The 19,258-nt window shown below is 36.0% G+C and overlaps 1 protein-coding gene across 2 annotated transcripts in view; it reads right to left on the reverse strand.

The window, feature by feature from the left end:
• The window catches only part of ATSYTF (C2 domain-containing protein), a 165,957-nt gene that overhangs the window by 108,680 nt on the left and 38,019 nt on the right, over positions 1-19,258 (reverse strand). For both annotated transcript variants that reach the window (XM_089813889.1, XM_089813890.1), the window contains exons 4-5: positions 18,281-18,313; positions 18,085-18,174 (exon numbers count right to left, since the gene is read on the reverse strand). In XM_089813889.1, coding sequence (XP_089670015.1) covers positions 18,085-18,174; positions 18,281-18,313 — 123 coding nt within the window. The remainder of the gene's footprint in view (positions 1-18,084; positions 18,175-18,280; positions 18,314-19,258) is intronic.

Genomic DNA, 19,258 nt, shown 5'->3' on the forward strand with positions numbered 1-19,258 from the left:
CGATATTATAATAAATCAAAGGTAATATATTATTATAATCATTTATTATTTTTTCTATAATTATGTATAGGTAATAAATCAATATGTTATATTGAGCAATTTTATGGATTTATATTGTGTCAATGAAAATGGTTGATAAATAATGATGAATGGTTTATTAAGAATGGATCAATTACATATATTTGTATTAAAATAAGATCTTTTTTTATTAGTCATATGTCATTATAGGGTTATGACAGTCCACACCTCTCAAATTTTCTTGTCCTCCAACAATAAAGTTTCTTCTAATGTGAACCTCTGATTTGAAAAGGATTATCCTCATCCTCTTGAGTTATAACTGCTAATGTTGCATGTTCTTGTTCATCAGATCTTGCCTTTTTGTTCAAGTTTCCTTCAATATTTGTTATTTTATTCATTTGTCCTCTTTGACATCAATGATTACTCAACCAAGGTTCTTTACATTTGAAACATAATCCTTTCTTTAGTAGATCATCTCTTTTTTGGCACCTTTGACCAATGTTCCATGGTTCATGGCACAAGCAACATTTCATTTCTTGGTCTTCCTTTCTTGTCTCTTTATGTTCGAAAGATGTTTTAAGATTTATGGGTCTTTCCTCTATCTTATTAGATTCAACCTTCTTCACTTTCCTAATGGCTTCCTTTAAACTCTTGGGTTCAAGGGGTTTTACATGGATTTTGAGGGAGTCTTTAAGTCCTTCTATAACTAGATGAGTGAGTTTTCCTTGGGAGAGATTCGGAACCATTACAGATAGTTCTTAAAACTATTTGCAAATTCTTCCACTGTCCCTAATTGTTTAAGGTGAGTTAGCTCTTGGAAGTACCATTCGGCATTTCTTTGGTCAAACCTATTCATTAGCCTTTGAGTAAACTCATCATAGGTGGTAATTTTTTTGAGCCCTAAGGAGTTTTGGCCATAGTGCCACCACTTGTGGGTTGATACCCTTAAATGAAGTATGGCAAACTTAATAGCACCTTTTTTTGTCATAGGACTATATGGTAGATATGTATCTAACTTTTGTACCCATGATTAAGCAATTTCCTCTCCTGACCCATCAAAACATGGTAGTTACTATATTAACTTTCTCCTGAAGGTCTTCATTTACATGATTTTTATTTTTATTTTCCATAATTTTGGTTTTGTAGTATTCTTTAAAGGAAATAAGTCATCGAATATTTGGATCCAATTTTGCATACATTTGTGCAATTTCTTCCACACTGTTTGCGGTTGTTTCTTCTTCTACAATAAATTCTCCGCTTGGAATGAATGAAAGAAAGGTATCTAGTGGAGCTAAACTCTGTGATGAGGACTCATTTTCCTCATGGTTAGAATCACAATCCCTTTGTGGTTTAGGTCTTTCACTTTGAATATTATTGTTGCTTAATCTTTGCATTGTTGTCGATAAAATCTATATTGTAGCCGACGGGTAGAATTGTATCCGAACGGGCGCGTGACAGTTGAGTCACCCCTTTGGGAAAGTATATGTACACCGTTCGGAAGGGACTTTGAAAACATTAGGAGAATCATTGTAATCATTGTATTCAAATTGTAAGCATTGAGTGCATATTGCATAAATGAATAAAGTATCTATTTTGTGCTATATCATGCTATACTACACCCCTTTGGGAAAGTATATGTACACTGTCCAGAAGGGACTTTGAAAGCATTAGGAGAATCGTTGTAATCGTTGCATTCAGATTGTAAGCATTCAGTGCATATTGCATAGATGAATAAAGTATCTATTCTATGTTGTATCGTGCTATACTACATGCGTTAAGTATCTTTACCCGTCGAGGAGTAACACCGTACGGCTAGACAGAGGAGTACAAAACGAGATTAGATCATACGACAAAAGAAAGTGTGGTTGCCAACAAACAGAGCCAATACCGTATGGCCAATATGTAAAGCACTAATAATAAGTGAAGTTCGTACGGCCAGTAATAATAAGTTAAGTTCGTACAGCCTTCATAAAGAGGAAACTGGAAACTATACAGCTTCCTAAAACAATGTATGGCCTAGAGGCATAGAGGTAGCAAGATGTGAAAGTACAGCTGTACGGACAAGTATAGTTGGTGAAGGACGAGCTATATCAGCCAGTAGGAGCCACAAGAAGTAAGGACCGTACTTGGCAGGGGAAGAGGAGTCGTACGAACACCAAGGCAAGAGGGGAAGAGGAGTCGTACGAACACCAAGGCAAGAGAGGAATTTCAAAACAATATTGTATGGGGTTAAGTGGTGATATAATAAAAGGGATCAAAGAAGGACAGAGGTACAATAATAAAGTTACCCTTCGGAGGCCATACCAAAGCATTCAAGAGGAAGGAACCGTACTCTTCAAGAAGCAAGAGGTTCTAAAAAAAAAAATGACAACAAATCAAAACAGTTCAGAATGAGTAACTTATGATACCGAAGGAAAGGGAAAGACATAGAAAGGTAGTAAAACATAAGCCGTTTACAAAAAGAGTATGGAATCGGAAGAAAATCACAAAAAAGGTGTGTTCATTTTTCTGTGCATTTGAGGGTGCTAATTTGGTCTTGGTGGCGCGGGCACAACCCCTCGACCCCGCCCTCTATCACGATAGGGAGCGTGACTAGGGCTCTGCCCCAAGACCCTACAGGGGCACTACCCCTCAACCCCGCCGAGGGCGTTGCCCCCTAGACCCCCAGTCAGTTCAGTTATTAGTCGTGGGAAGTGTGACCAGTTGATGAGACCTGGAGCTGCTGTAGGCATGGAGTGTTTGTGCCTTAGAGGTGGAGAGAGCACTAGAACAAGCCTTTTGAGAAGGACGCTACGCTTTGAGGCTGTTTTGGTGGATGCATAGAGAGCTTGGGAGGAGCTGATCATCTAGTTGAAGGCAGTAGAGCGACACTTGGCTCAGTGTACCCAGGAGTTGGAGGCAGAGAAGGCGGCACGGGTTGCTATCAAGGTCAACATGGCTAAGGTGACAGTATTGTGTTAGCGGAGGTTACAAATGCAACGTTTTTTGGAGACCAGTTTGGTGCAGGCATGGGAGAAATGTGAATGTGATGTGACAGAAAAAGATCAATCCTATTAGTCACAGTTAGTGTATTCTATTTTATTAATTTGTCTCAGATATTAGGTAATTGTTGTCTGGAGACGACTTTTCTTTTGGGGGGATGATGTTGTCGATAAAATCTATATTGTAGCCGATGAGTAGAATTGTATCTGAACGGGCGCATGACGATTGAGTCACCCCTTCGGGAAAGTATGTACCGTCTGGAAGGGACTTTGAAAACATTAGGAGAATCGTTGTAATCGTTGTATTCAGATTGTAAGCATTGAGTGCATATTGCATATATGAATAAAGTATTTATTCTGTGTCGTATTGTGCTATACTACATGCATTAAGTATCTTTACCCTGTACGATAAACATGTATAGCTTCAAGTAGTATTTTACTGGAGTTTTCAATTATTTCATTAGTTTGTTCCATAAAAATTCTTAATTCTTAGGCTAGTTGTTCGGCCATTGTTCCTTAGATATGTGTCATGTCCCCTTTCTAGAGTGGACATCAGAGACGATAGAGTTAGCCTATCAGGGAGTCTCGTAGGCTGGCAGTGGTGTTTAGAGACTCAATTAGGGTATACAATGTTCGGATCTGAAGTTTCTGACAGTAGGAGGGCAGTTGAGAGCAGTTCCTTAATTGTAGGAGGAGTTTCCTACATTTTAGGAGGTGGAGATGGGTTATAGTCTTGAGTCTCTACGAGATCATTCTATGGTTTCAATTTCGGAAGATTCGAAGACGTTCCTATTTTTTAGGAGTATCCCTAATTTTGAGGGATGAGACTATCAGTTATTTCAGATTATCCGGCATCAGTCACAGGAGGTGATGAGTTCAATTTCACCTTGTAGAGGTGTTTTGGCTATCAATTCGCTATTTGGGAAATATTTTAATATATTTAAATATTCTCCTAAGTTAGCATTTTAATAATTTAAATAAGGCTAAGTTATAGCCATTTTGGAGTAATAAGGGGTTTTTTGGCCTCATTTGGGTGAATATCCCTTGGTGTAATAGCTCATTGGAAAGGTCTTGAACTTTTCTAAATATTTCTCTTTTGACTCAGAGCATTTCGGTGAACGAATTTCCTTCTATTGGGAAAAAGGTCATTTTCTGCATACTTGACCACTTTAAAAATGAGAAATATATTATTTTATAATCCAACGCCACATGGGGACACTTTTAGGGTTCGAGCTAAGCTTGGTGGGTTATAAGGAGGTAAAGACAAAGTTCGAAGGCATTATTGACGTACTACATCTTGGATTTGTGATTTGGGCTCTGATTGAGCTTTCAATGCTTGGGATGCCAACCCCACTTGCTTTGCCTATTTGGGACATAGCCCCCAAAACAGTGGTTTGGATTTGTTGCAGTCAGAAGCATCTTGGAGATTGTGCATTGTTTCTTCTAGAGAACGCAATATTGAGTCAGAGTTTTAGCTAGGTTTGGGCATTCTATCCACGTGTGGGCACTTTGCAACTGTACGGCAAAACCTAGCAGCCATATTTCTTCCCACGTGGGCAACACCTAGAGAGCTAGAACCTAGCCGTAGCTTCCTTCTGGGCTCGTATTTCTCCTTCATGCCTTCAGGTTGGGTTTATCCTTGGTTGTAATCATCTAGATATTATTGCAAATCTTCATCTAGTTACAAATTCGGTTTTATATTCAAAAATCTGCTTGAAGCGAAATTGCTTTGATTGTATTTGGAATATATTTTCAGAACTAGTTCATGTTATGGTACTTTTGTTATTACTTATTGAAAAATCATCAAAAACATAAAACAATCAAACTCTTGTGCAACTTCCATCTAGTTCTGCAAGAAAATTTTAATAAACAAGGAAAACAAATTTTAAAATAATAAAATTACAGGAAATCAGCAGAAGAGATCCATCAAGGATCTTTCAATGTGTAAATTAACCAAAATTTCACAAGATGGCAAGATTATGCTCTGATACGACTGTAATGTCCCCACCATTAGGGTTAGTTTGGGACCATAATGACTACAAAGAATTTGATAAGTTCATAATTAATTTACTTGAATATTTCATATCTTTAATAAGTTGTTTAATTTGAAATCATTAACATTCATAATGAATGTTCTCCACCAAGTTATTAGATCATATCACAATATTCACAATGAATGCCCTCCACCAAATTATACTTGGATCATTCCATGACATTCGTAATGAATGCCCTCCAACAAGTGCACTTGGATCATATCATGACATTCATAACGAACATCCTCCACCAAGCTATGCCTGGATCATATCCTGACATTCATAATTAATGTCCTCCACCAAGTTTTACTTGGATCACGAAGCCTTATTTCATTATACCATTGATAAGAGAAATAATTATTTATTGAATTAATCTCTGATTCTATTATTATATATATACATATATATTTATATAATATATTTATATCATATATTTATATTAGTATAATCTTATTATATGTTTCATACAGAGAAGATTCATTATATTAATGATAATACCTCAGAGGTTATTATGGTGCCTGATGACCTTCCAATTCTAGTTGTTCACACTATATTACCTCTGTGTGAGTCTGACGATCTTTATTAGTGCGGGCCCCCCTGGGCCACGTCAGCAATCTAGTCGAAGGAACCGACTTCTTATCTGTGATGTGTGACCTCTTATCTACATATGATGTTGATTGTACACAGTGAAGGAAACTGTCTCACGTGCCACCTGGAAATCATACCCACTCTTATGTACTTCACGTTATGCCACGTCTACATGCAGGATGTGTATAGAGTGATTGGTGGAGATATGTCATGCTTGTCTTCTCAAGACCGATGCCTTCTTCACTGTGATAATATTCTATCTGACTGTACCTTTGACAGGATGTGTTGGAGAGATTTGTTTACTCTCCTTGCCTTGTCCTGTGTAAGTACTTTTATAAATGTTCACATGCCCCTTAGCCAATCTGACCCCTCATATGTAGGTCCATTCTATAGTTATGGGTCATGACTCTTCGACCCTTGATTCATTTAGTATAAAAATAGAATTATTATATCATTCAATATTATTATGAATCAAAGGTAATATATTATTATAATCATTTATTAATTTTTCTATCATTATGTATTGGTAATAAATCAATATGATATATTGAGCAATTTTATGGATTTATATTTTGTCAATGTAAATGATTGATAATAAATGATTAATGATTCATTAAGAATGGATTGATTACATATATTTGTATTAAAAGATCTTTTTTTTTTATTAGTCATATGTCATTACAGGGTTATTCGATTTGTCTCCTTGTAGTATTTTCTGCTGGATGTATTTCTCTGTTATGCATCTCCGTTTCACCACTTGGCTGGGACTTGCTGTCTGTTTTAATTCAATTAACCCTCTTCTTGTTGTCTTCCTATCTCCCTTGCGATCTGCTACCTTTCTCTCTGTATTCTCTGATTATCGCTGACTCAGTTATAATATTCCTGTCACCAACTGTTGGAATGATTAGGATGCTGACTGGACTTCTAACTTTGATTCCTTGCTGATGCTGATAGGACCAATACTATGTCTGTTCTGTTTAAATCCCCTGATTTGGACGATGAGTATATCCTGTGTTTTTCCTGCTTTGATGCCATATTCATCCTGTATGTTTGTGAGGAGGGCTGAGGAAACGATCATGAACTTTCCTTGGTTGTGACTTCCTTAGTTGCCATTAATATAATATTACATTGTGTATTTTATTATTTCATACATGTAATATTAATGATAAAATTTTGTTTTGTTAGTATTGGATGAATATATTGATATTTATTTATATAATAGATTAATAATATATTACATTGGATATATATATTATTTATTAGAATATTATTATTTATTTATCTAATATATTGTTAATTATCATTACTCTATTAATAAATAATATAATAATATTTATTTTTTATTTTTTTCAGTAAAAGGTCTAGACCTGAATTTCATTAATTTTGGAATCAAAAAATACATAATGTTTTGTATCAGCATCAAAGGACATCGATTGTAATTTTCACTTTAGATTTTACATAGCTTTACAAAAGTGACCAGAATCAACAATAATGATCTGCAATGGGCATTGGCTGTTACTATTCGATTGTCTAATGATCCTTGCTATTCTACAGACTTTGAACATCAACTATTATTGATAAATATACATATAACCATATTTTTATGACATACTTTTCTGCAACTGTACAAGGACTTGGTAACATAGTGGAGCACATCTATATCAGAAACTGAACTTTGGCATATATAACCTATCGATTTCTACAAAATGGGAATAAGAAAATTTTATCAAAAATTTCCACAAAAGTTGGCTTTGCATCAACAATTAATCCTGGCTATCAGCTGCTTGATATGAGTCTCATTCAACATGGTCAGCAGTACCTAAATGACTGGTGGAGCTTGGGGAAGGTGAGGAACCCTTGCAGTCCAGGTGAAGCCACACCTGAACTGACTTTCAGCAAGAGAAAGGCCGCTTCAAACAGAACTGAAGCATTTGAGAGGAAATCTGCTGGTAATACTTCTGAAAGGGGCTTCATTTCCCTCCTATAATACCTCTTATCTTCCTGGGCTAGGGCAAGTTTCATAACATCAAATACCCTGATCATTTCAGCCCTCCCTTGTAATCATGCAGGGTGAAAGAGACTGGCAACCCATGCATCTGAATCCATCAGTGAATACATTCAAACTGCGAAATCCACTTCTTCAACATAAACAACCCGTTCCAGGAGAAACAAGTTGGTAACATCAGCCAGTTTGTCATATTCTGGGACAATGTCGTAGAAATTTGATAAGGAAATTGAAGCAAACTGAGATAACTAAATGCTCCAGGGAGCTCTTGGAATAAGGACGCCCTTCTCCCACCACAGTTCTCAGAGACCTCTCTACCTGGAGTGGGCACCACTTGAAAAACATCTGATATTCTTTGCCTAGAATAGACCCTGAAATTAGTTTCTCCCGTGGCTTGTTTGGGATGAGGATCCACAGATTAAGAGAGCGATAGTCTTCTCCCTGGTTTAGCACCATCTCCCCTAACCTTTTTTCACAGAACAAATACTTCTGGACTGTAATTTCTCTTTGTCACAGCACTGCTATTCTTGCTAATGATGATTTGGGCCTTTTGATTAACACTATTATATAGAGCAGATGTTAAACAGAGGAGATGGCCATTTAATAACTTGTCAAAGATTGGAGTTAAAGATATGGTCCAATTTTGTTCCTAGTTCCCAGAAGTGTGGCTGGCTTTACGAGCTGAAACTGAAGGAGAATAATATTTTCTTGAAAGTAAGATGTCCTGTCAGGCTTGATCTTTGTTCTCAAATATAACAAACCTGGCTGGCTATTGGTATGAACAAAAGTGCCAGATGTGCTTTGAATACCGTAAGCTTGGAATTGGTGACATTTCTCCCCCTGTAAGAATTTAAAGCCTGATGCTGTGATGATGGCATATTATCCTTGTATGTACTTTGGTGGAATAATGTTGTGTTAAACTTGCTGAATTAGAATGGAGATATGATAGCATTAACGCCATTGCTAATTTGGCTTTTCTTTTTGGAGTTAGTGATACCTCTAAATCCTCACTAAGCTCGTGGACAGAGAAATCTTTTGAATCACTCAATAAGTGACCTTTGTTAGCTAGCCAGTTTTCTGCCCATTTGATTCCCTGTAGCAATGGTTGATTATGTATGAGTTGAATCTGGGCAATAAATTCCATACTTCTGAAAGTACATAGCCAATCTGCTAGTTGCAAACCTTTTTTACCATGAATCCTGAGATGATTATCTGAGAATCCCCTCTATTTGAAGATAATTAATGTTTGATCTCAGGGCTAGTTGGATACCAATTAATAGACCATTTGTCTCAGTAACATTATTTGAACCTATCGGTAACTTTTTTTTCTACTGCTCCAATTATCTTGCCATCAGAATCTCTTAGAACGGCTCCCACACCTGATGCACCTGGGTGACCCTTTGAGGCCCATCAAAATTCAATTTTACAAATCTTTGTTTGGGAGGAAGCCAAACTGAGTCCTGTCTTATCATTGCCTTGGATTGTTTGCCAGTAAGAACTCAATTATATGGAATTCTGATTAATGGCTAGTGATTTGAAATATAAGAATCTTGTGAGGTGAATTAACATGAAGTATATGTTGGTGTAGCTTGTAATGTTCTCTTATAACAATATATTATTGTTATATATTTTGAATTTATATATATCCAATTATATTGACATTATTTTATATCATTTATTTATTTAACTCTATTTTTTATTATTAAGTCTTTCTTTGAGAAGGTTTTAATGGGGGAAATGACAGTCCTCCCCTGCCAAAATTGCTAGCCCTCAAGCAATGACAGTTCTACAATTTTTTTCATAGAAAGCCAACATATACAATGAAAATACGAAGTATACACTTGGATGTAGAAAAAGTATGGAATATACATATTAATGCACGGTGATACGAAGCATACACAGATTATACACATTAATGCACACAGATACAGGGCATGGGAACACAGAGCATACACAAAGTGGACACACAAAACATAGAGCGAACACATGAATGTAGGAGCATCTGAACCGGATCATCCTTTGGAGTAACCAATCCACAAGAGGCAAGACCTTACAGCCAAGACTAGAACCATCTCTTGGAGTAATCAGTCCACAAGAGGTAGGACCGTCGAATTAAGACAAGAATCATCTCTTGGAGGAATCAATCCACAAGAGGTAGGAGCATACAAACAAGACTGGCACCATTCCTTGGAGTAATCAATCCACAAGAGGTAGGAGCATCCAACCAGGACAAGAACCATCTCTTGGAGTAATCAATCCACAGGGGTAGGAGCATCCAGCCAAGACCAAAACCATCCCTTGGAGTAATCTAACCAACTAGTTAGAACTTAATCATTTGATGTATCCAATTCCGCATTTTATATAATGTCCTTATGGAAAATTTCAATTTAACACATTACTGTAAGGGAGCCATAATACCCCTAGATTTGCTCCTACATAAAGCTCCATTTGTTTGTTGTCTCCTCTTCCTTTGATTGGGAGATGTTAATACTTCCCTCACCATACCTCAGTTTCTCATTTGGTTTTTCTTTTCTATCTTCCTTCATTACTTCTATTCTATCTGCTTTGCTTCTTTTCCCACATTTATGCCTAGGCTCCCATCTTTCTTTATATCTGAAACACAATTTTTTCTGCTTGAGGTCCCTTGGATTACATATGTGTCCATGCCTCCATTCATCTCTTCACTCATAACATGCTTTTTCTCCTTGATTCTTATCGTGCTCACAAATGTGTCCAGACTTCCACTTTTCTCTACAAGCAAAACACAAATTCTCCCTACTTGCATCAAGTCTATCTTTATGGCTTTCTTTATTGTAAAAAGTTCAATCTTTAGATGTCATGTGTTTGCAATTCCCCATTTCACTTGGTTGGGCCACATCAAGATGAGTGCCCTTGAGAATCACATCTTTGAGTGTAGGAGGTCCATGGCAATCACCAATCGTCATATGTTATCTCATAATCCTTCCACAAATATGGATGTGAGCCTTTCATTACATATTTCAGGGACCATAACAGATAACCTCTGGAATTCTGCAACATAGTCTCCAAGAGTTCCTCTTTACCTTGTCTTTGTTAAATCCTAAAGTGACTTTGGGGGTGGATTTTATCAATTCTTTCAATAAGTCTTCTTTCGAAAACATCATAGGTTTTAGTACTTTTGTGGTCTTGGGCAATTGAGCCATGGTACCACCAGTCATGTACCACTCCTCCCAAGTGCAATATAGCAAATGTGATGGCACCTTGCTCTGTCATGGGGCAGAGATGGAGGTATGTTTCCAGTTTTTGTAACCACTTGTGCTGTATCCTTCCCTGATCCATCAAAGTTAGGAATACTTAACTTCCCTATTTTTTTTAAATCTTTCTTCAGCTTATCATTTCTCCTTCTAGGAATGGTTTTCTCCCAGACGAGCTTGATGCCATCTGCTCTTGTAATGTCCCCAAATTGGGAAACCTTAATTTGTACCCTATTTTTTTGGATTGCAAGAGATTTCTATTTATTTACTCCCTTAATTTGCTACTATCATTGGTACTAATGATTTCTGGACTGATTTCAATATGATTTAATTGATTGAGGGCCAACAAATGGTTATGTCAAGTGCTTGGTAAATCAACCAATGTGTTTGAAGATAGAATCAATTGATTAATTACTCCTTAGGTAAGAACTGATGATGTCTCTAATCATGAATACATAACTTGATGGACATAAATGGTAACAATCTATAACTGTTTATTCTATAACTCCAGATTGATAATATTCTGGGAATGACACTTTTGGATTGCTGAGGTGATACCTAATGTAGAAGTTCTGATATAGTTATGATTCTAGATGAATCTGATTATAAATATAGTCCGCAAAAATGTAATAAATGTCACTTTTTTGATGATCCAATTAATTTGCCCTGGCTTAATGCTAGATTTGGATCTCTGTATGACCTTCTTCCAATCAATGAATGTTGTAATTACTGGTCTTATTTACTTCTGCCCCTAATCCATATCTCTGCTGAGTACATGTTTTCTCTTCTGCAGTTCTCCAATCGGCTGTTATATTTCTGTATGATATTTGATTTGTCTCCCTATAGTATTTTCTGCTGGTCGTAGTTCTCTGTTATGCATCTATGTTTCACCGCTTGGCTGGGACTTGCTATCTATTTTAATTCAATTAATCCTATGCTTGTTGTCTTCCTATCTTTCTAAAGATCTACTACCTTTCTGTGTATTCAATGATTATTGCAGACTCGGTTATAATATTCCAGTCACCAACTGTTGGAATGATTAGGATGCTGACTGGACTTCTCCTAAACGTTGATTCCTTGCTGATGCTGACTGGACCAATACTATGTCATATACATCCCATGGTTTTTCTGTTTTGATGTCATATTCATCTTATATGAGTGCGAGGAGGGCTGAGGTAAGAATCGTGACCTTTCGTTAGTCGACATTAATATAATATTATATTGTGTATTTTATTATTTCATACATGTTGTATTAATGATAATATTTCATTTTGTTTTTGCATTAATCTATTAACATTTATTGTTTTATAATAGATCAATAACATATTATATTGGATATATATATATTATTTATTAGAATATTTTTATTTATTTATCTAATATACTGTTGATTGTTTTTATTCTATTGATAGATAATATAATAAATTATTATTATCATATATTTTGCATTTATATATATCCAGTTAAATTGAAATTATTTTATATCATTTATTTATTTATCTCTGTTGTTTATTATTCAAGTCTTTCTTTAAGAAGTTTTTAATATGGGACATGACAGCTCTTCCATTTCTTTTGAGCCATTATCTCCTTCAATTGAAAACTATGAGTCATAGCAACAAGTGGAGATCCACACAGCACCAACCATGCCATCAGAGCCATTTCCAAGCCAACACGATACAAATGTTGCACAGCACAACAAAGAGGTCAAGGATGATCTTTTTGACAACACCATCATGAGGATGCAGATAAGGCATCTAACTCTGCAATAAATTTGCAATTGCTGTTTCTAAGCATAAGGGTGAGTATCACAAGGAGCAAGATTGTCTTGCTCAAAATGAGATTTTTCTAATGTTGGAGGGCTTCTTGTTCTCAACGTTGGGAAGGCATTCCAGCAAGTTGTTGCATGCCTATCATGCTTGTTTCCCTGCTTGGTTGTCCATGTGCATGAAAGAAACCAAAAATTGGTTAGAAAGGGCTGCTACTTCAACAAGTCAATCAATGGCTATGTTTAATTCTTTGTTTGTAAATATTTGTACATAGTAGGTTATAATCTTAAATGTTTTTCTTTCCAAGTTTGGTATTTTATTCATGTTACGGAAGTTGCAGATTTCATGTCTTTACAGGTGGCTAACACATCGTGTTTTCAACATTGGTGACTCCATGCCCAATGGGTTGCTTGAGGCCACTGATCACATGTTCAGTAGGCAAGCATGCCCTCTTAGTTGCCAGAAATGCCAACTATTTTTGCCATGTAATATCCCAAACCGAACATTTGCCCCAAATCTCATAACCAATCTCAGAAATTTTTATCAAATAATTTTATGCAATGCATTTCAGATTTCACCAGCAAAACCCCATTAAATAACCAGATAAAAAGAAATCTCAAAATGTTATTGCAATAAATCTCTAGAATAAATAAATTTTCAAAAATAATATTTAATTGAGGTCTTTCGGCAAAATGGCCAAGAAATCAAATTGTAGTTACAGAAAATATAGCAAGATTGGATATGAAAAATAAGAACTTGAGGCACAAAGTGAAACACCTACATGATGTCTCCAACTAACATTGGGTTTTCGTCTACTATCCAAGATCGAAGGTTTCCGTCCTCTCGACTACTTAAAGTTGTAGCTTTCGTAAACTCTCCAAGAGAGAAAAATGAAATCCAAAATAATAAACCAAGGAAACTAAAATGAGCTCCTCTTCCTTCTTTTAAACATAACCTGGTGACTCTTCACATTCCCTCCTCTGTCTCTTAATTTCCTTTTCATAATATTTTTTTTCCCACTCAGGAAATAAAGTGCCCATATTAATAAAGTGGCATTTACTATTATGAAATCATTTTATAAAGTCACTTTATTAATAAATAAATTAAATTGTCAAGCATTAAAATCACTAATCAAATGGACTTAGACAAGCATGTACAATAGTCATTGAAAAGGTCTTCACAATACACTTCTAGTCCAGCACTTAAAAGCCAAGAATATTGAGCCTGTTGACTTGCTACAAATAGTAAGTGTCTAGGAACCCCACTGAAAAAACCCCAATTCGCCAACAACTAAAACTAACTAGGCCAAAAATTGAACCAATCCCAGAGAATACTCGGTTAGCCCATGAGAAAAATGAGCTAACGATACTGAAAGATCCCTAACGGATTTCTGCTGCTAATCTGCTGTAGCTTAATTATATTTTTTCTTTTTAATTTTCTTTTTCCTGTTTATTAAAGTTTTCTTGCAAAACTAGACAGAAATGCAAAAGAGTTTGTTTGTTTTTGCGTTTTTGATGATTATTCAACATAGAAATGAGAAGGAGCAAACAATATGAAAAGAGTCTGAAAATAAATAACAATATGCAGCAAAATCAGAATTGATACAAATTGTACCAGGCAGATCTCTGAATTATAGAGCCAAATAAAGGATCCAATACAGTTTCCCTAACAATGACGCCAAACTGGCTGATGGAAAAGGACTGTGAACATGCAAACGTCTGCTGCTGATTATCCGACTCTCTATATTTCAAAGTGCTGCAAATGACGGCTACTGCTGCAAGGCTCACTTTCCCATGTACCAATAATCGTGCCCAGCTAAACAATACTGCAGACCCAAGCTGAAATGGCGTCCTCCTTCCCTGATAACAGCTGATACCATTGAAAATTCCAAGACCAAATACTACTGAGGGTTACGTCCCAGCTAGTAAATACCCTGGGGTTTGCGTCCCAGAATAAAATCGCCCAAGCAGAGAAAATTTGTAAACAAGTTTAAAATGCATAATATGAATGAGGAATGGCGCCTCCATCTCCTTATAACCCCTTCCAAAGCAAATCGAACCCTAAAGAGACTCCAAAAGGCGTTGGGTTACAAAAGTGATTTAAGTCTTATTTTAAAGTGGCAATGTTATTAAAAATGACCCTTTTTCTCCATAGACATAAATCCGTTCACCGAATCGCCCTGAGACCAAAGAGAAAGATTTAGAAAAGTTCAAGACCTTTCCAACAAGCTATCACACCAAGGGGTACGCATCCAAATGAGGTCAAAATTCCCCTTATTACTCCAAAATGGCTATTAACTTAGCCTTATTTAATTATTAAACGCTAACTTAGGAAATATTAAAAATATAACCCAAATAGCTACAAAATGCCCAACTGACATCACAAACCATGAAATCATCCTGTCACCTGTTTGTGACTGAAGTTAGAAATCAAGGATCCACTAGCAGTCTCATCCCTAAAATCTAGAGATGCTCCTAAATTTTAGGAAACAAGCTCTATCCCTCTCAAACTAAACCCAAAGAGCAAACTCATGGAAACCCAACCCTGTGCATGATCATACCTCCTAAAAAGTAGGAATGAACCCCATAAATATAGGAACTGTCTCCTAAAAACAAGGAACGTCTCCCAACTAATCAATAACCGCCAGAACACCAAGTCCCCAACACTGAATAACCATACTGGGTCTCTATCCAACCCTGTCAGCCTACAAGACCCCATAATAAGCTGACTGACATGTCTTTGCTAAACTGAGCTAGAGTGGGGACATGACAGATACAACAAAATTCAATGCCCTAGGAAAGGGGACATGGCATGGCACCATTGGCCTATCATAGATAACTGATGTGAAACATCCTCATCATGGGCCAAAACTCTGCCAGAGCCAACATGTTGTGTTTCTCAACATTTGTGGCTAACAAGTTGTGTTATCCAGATCCTCCTTACCAGCAAGTACCCTTCGCATTCGCTCGCTGGCTTGTTCAAGCTTCCTTTTTGCCTTGCTGAGCTTCCAAGTTTCTTTTGTGGTGTCCACATCAACTCCTATTCCCCTGTTTTGGCCGCTCGATGGTTTGGTAAAGCTTCCTTTTTGCCTTGTTGAGCTTCCACGTTCCTTCAATTGTGTTAATGTGGCTTGTGTTTTGATGCACTCAATGGCTCGAGTGTTTTCTTTTGTTTCACTGAACACGTCATGTTTGTCATCCCAATGTTTTCTTTTGCTAGTGACCAGATTTGACTGTTAGCAGCCAGGATACAATGCCATGACTATAAATTCAATATTGAACGACTTCTTTGGCTCTATAAACATGAGGCTAGTGCATCCCCGTGCCTATTTACTAATCGCATGGTATGGGTTGTCTTTTTTATCTACCAGATGTATTCTTTTGGTCATTTTCTATCACTTCGTGATCCAGATACACACACAGAGATCAATTTTTTTATCTGATTTATCCTACTTGCTGTCCTGCAGCATAACTCAAGTTAAATCTGGGTTTGAACTACATGTTGTAATCAAAGTTATGCACGATCTATAAAGGCAATGTGTGCATAATTCTGGTGGTTCTCTTTTGTTCTTTGCAGTGACTTGCTCTGCAATTGTAATCTTGCTATGCCATATATCAATACAAATTTCTGTTTACCTTTCTTACATTCAAAACTTTGTGCATGTTCGTGTGAGCTCCTGGAATCTGTCTACATCCTTAAGCATTCTTAGAGGTTCTCTTTATTTTCTTACCACAACACCTTTTTTCTTTAGGGCTATATGGTATTTTTTTCTTATACCTTAATGTGTTTCAGGTCAGAGATTCTAATAGCGCTTGGAAATAAATTATTCAACTATATAGCCTTTTACAACAAATGGAATCATTAATATGCTCTAGTACATGCATCTGGATGTGCTTTCTTTCAGTAATCATGCCATGTGTAAGAACCATCCTATTTTTGCATGGTTACCAGGAGACCCGTCTCCCCCCTAAAAGTGGCGTCTCGGAGACCGAGACGCGTCTCGGAGACTTTTCGCGTCTCCGGAGACCTCAAAAAAGGTTGGAGACTTCATGACGAAGTCTCCTGAAGTCTCCCCGTCTCCTAATCCAAAAAGTGAAGTCCCCTCGAAGTCTCCTGATAAAATATAAATGTAAAATATAATATTAAATAATTTTATATATTTTAGCCCTCATTTAAATGTTTTAGTGCAAAAATCTAAGGTACTATATGAATTCCGTAACAACTGCTTGGTGATGTACGTCACCTACAGGAACACGATACAAGTCTAAGACAACATATTGGAAGCTGTACAGGATTGCAGTAAAGATCCCAAATCACATAAATTTATGCGGCTGAGAAATTAGGGTGCAAAAACTGTTGTTAGTGCATTAGAAGATAGTATTACGTATGTTACAAAAATCTGATATGCAAATGCTTGATAATAGTATTATTCCTCATGAAAACCAAGCATCTATTTGCTGATAAAGACTCAGCGATAACAGTGATAGACTAGAGGTTTTATGTATGTTAACATGAATGTATTTGGTCCCATATTTCTGTTTTTTCAAGAGGATATCATGTTTCAGTTTGATGTATAAGTCGTATTTGTTATTCGTACCTGTTTATCTGCTGTTGGCAATATCCTAGTACCAATATAGGAATCTTTGTTAGTTGAATTTGTGTAACTGGAAAAAAAACACTATTACAAAATGATTTACTCCCTTTTAAACTAAGCAATCCTAACTCTTAGTTAGAAAATAGAAATCCTAAGTGTGTCTCTATGCATGCATCAATGTTGAATAATTCAATAATTTTCACAAATTTTTTGTAGCAATGCCAATTTGTCAGGTTTTAAAATCTATTTCAGTAATGTACTTATGTATCTGACCGCTTATTATTATTATAATCTTTGACAGTTTGACTCTATGAATCTATTTTAATTTTTAATGTGACAACACTAGTATTATTAATTTATTATTTACTTTAGTCTTTTAGTCTTACGGTATTACTATTTTGAAATTTTGAAATTTTGTATTTACTTTTAGTATTAGACTCTTTAAGTTTAAACTATTAAAAATTTATTTTAAAAAAAAAAAAAAAAATTGCCGTCTCCAAGTACCCCCGTCTCCTATTTGAAAAATTGCCGTACCGGTACCAGTACCAGTACCGGAGACCTCAAAGTCTCCCCGTCTCCCGGTGACCTTGTATTTTTGGGTAATAAAGACTGCAAGGGTAGCAAGATATAAAACTTCTTGTGCTCCAATTGTGTATAATAAGGTGTGCCCAGATATCATCCATCTTGTCCCTGCACTGAGGGTAATTTATATTGACTACAAAAGAACAACGCAATTTTGGTTTCAAGTGAGAGGATTAAATAATACTCTTTCCAAAACTTTCCATTAAAAATTTACAACAAATACATGTAGTCACTTGCAGGCTTTAACAATACATATCAATCTTCAATGCAAAAAGAAATCTCACCTGATTTCCTGTCATTGACCAGTACGTTCGTTGAAGACCTAAGATTGGAGGGGCTAATCCTAATGAGAACTCCTGTAGTTCGATACTTTGCTACAATGAACAAAGGTCAACTAGAATTTAAGATACAAATATATTTCTAAAGTCCAGAGTACATCATAATGGCTTCAAAACATCAAAGAATCAAAAACATACTCACAATAGGCTTAGGCTTCCGTTCTCGTAGCCTTTTCTGCAAAAATTAAAACCCAAATTAAGAAAAGGGTTCGGCTAGCAATAGAAAATTTCTTTACATAATCTACGTATGCAACAAAATACACAAATGGAATTTATTAAGGTTACAAGGTGTGCTTCAGAGTTTGGAAAAATTGTGATTGGAAATGTTTAGTGGGACATAAGGAGCTTCAGTAAATACTAGTAAGTCTTCCAACCGTTAATACAGAAAAGCATAGAACCCTATCAATAAGCAGCACACTATTACTCAGAATGGGTATATTAAATTGGACCTCATATAAATCCAGTACATATTTAAAATGAGCTTCCTTAGTGGCCTAAAAAAATACATTATTTAAATATTCAGAGGGTAAAAGGGGGCCTTCACAGAGGATTGTGTCACAAAACTAATTTTCCCAATAGACTGTCCACCCCAAGAACAGGATGAATAATACAAATATATTACAAAAAAACTGGATTAAAAACAAGTCCTGTAACCAAAGCTAAAACCCAAAAAAGCCAGGATGAATTGGTCATCAAATCTGCTATAAATGAGCAATGACTTTACGTAAATGATTAAAATTTATGTTTTGTTGCGAATTTACAAATTATGAACTGAGTGCACATTTAGCTAGTTCTACAATTTAAAGTTCAAATTTCAAAGAGGTGAATAATTATGCTCCTTATACAACTATACTAGGTTCTCAATCAAAACAAGATCAAATTTTATTTTTATCCAGTGCAGTGTGAATGTGTTATGATCTAACCCATACAACACAATTTAAGAAAATGAAACATGCAATGAGTTGGGCATAAACAATAAATCAATAAATTATTAAATAGCAGATGCTATCTTCTATCTCCTAAAAGATGGTGAATGACATCCCGATCAATCCCCGTCATATCTCAGTACCCTCCTTCATATCTATGTATATCTCGTCCTCCAGTTCACTATCAAACTGTG

This window comes from Cupressus sempervirens, chromosome 2 (genome assembly GCF_028749045.1).
Source record: "Cupressus sempervirens isolate cs-2001-9-10 chromosome 2, ASM2874904v1, whole genome shotgun sequence".
NCBI lineage: Eukaryota > Viridiplantae > Streptophyta > Pinopsida > Cupressales > Cupressaceae > Cupressus > Cupressus sempervirens.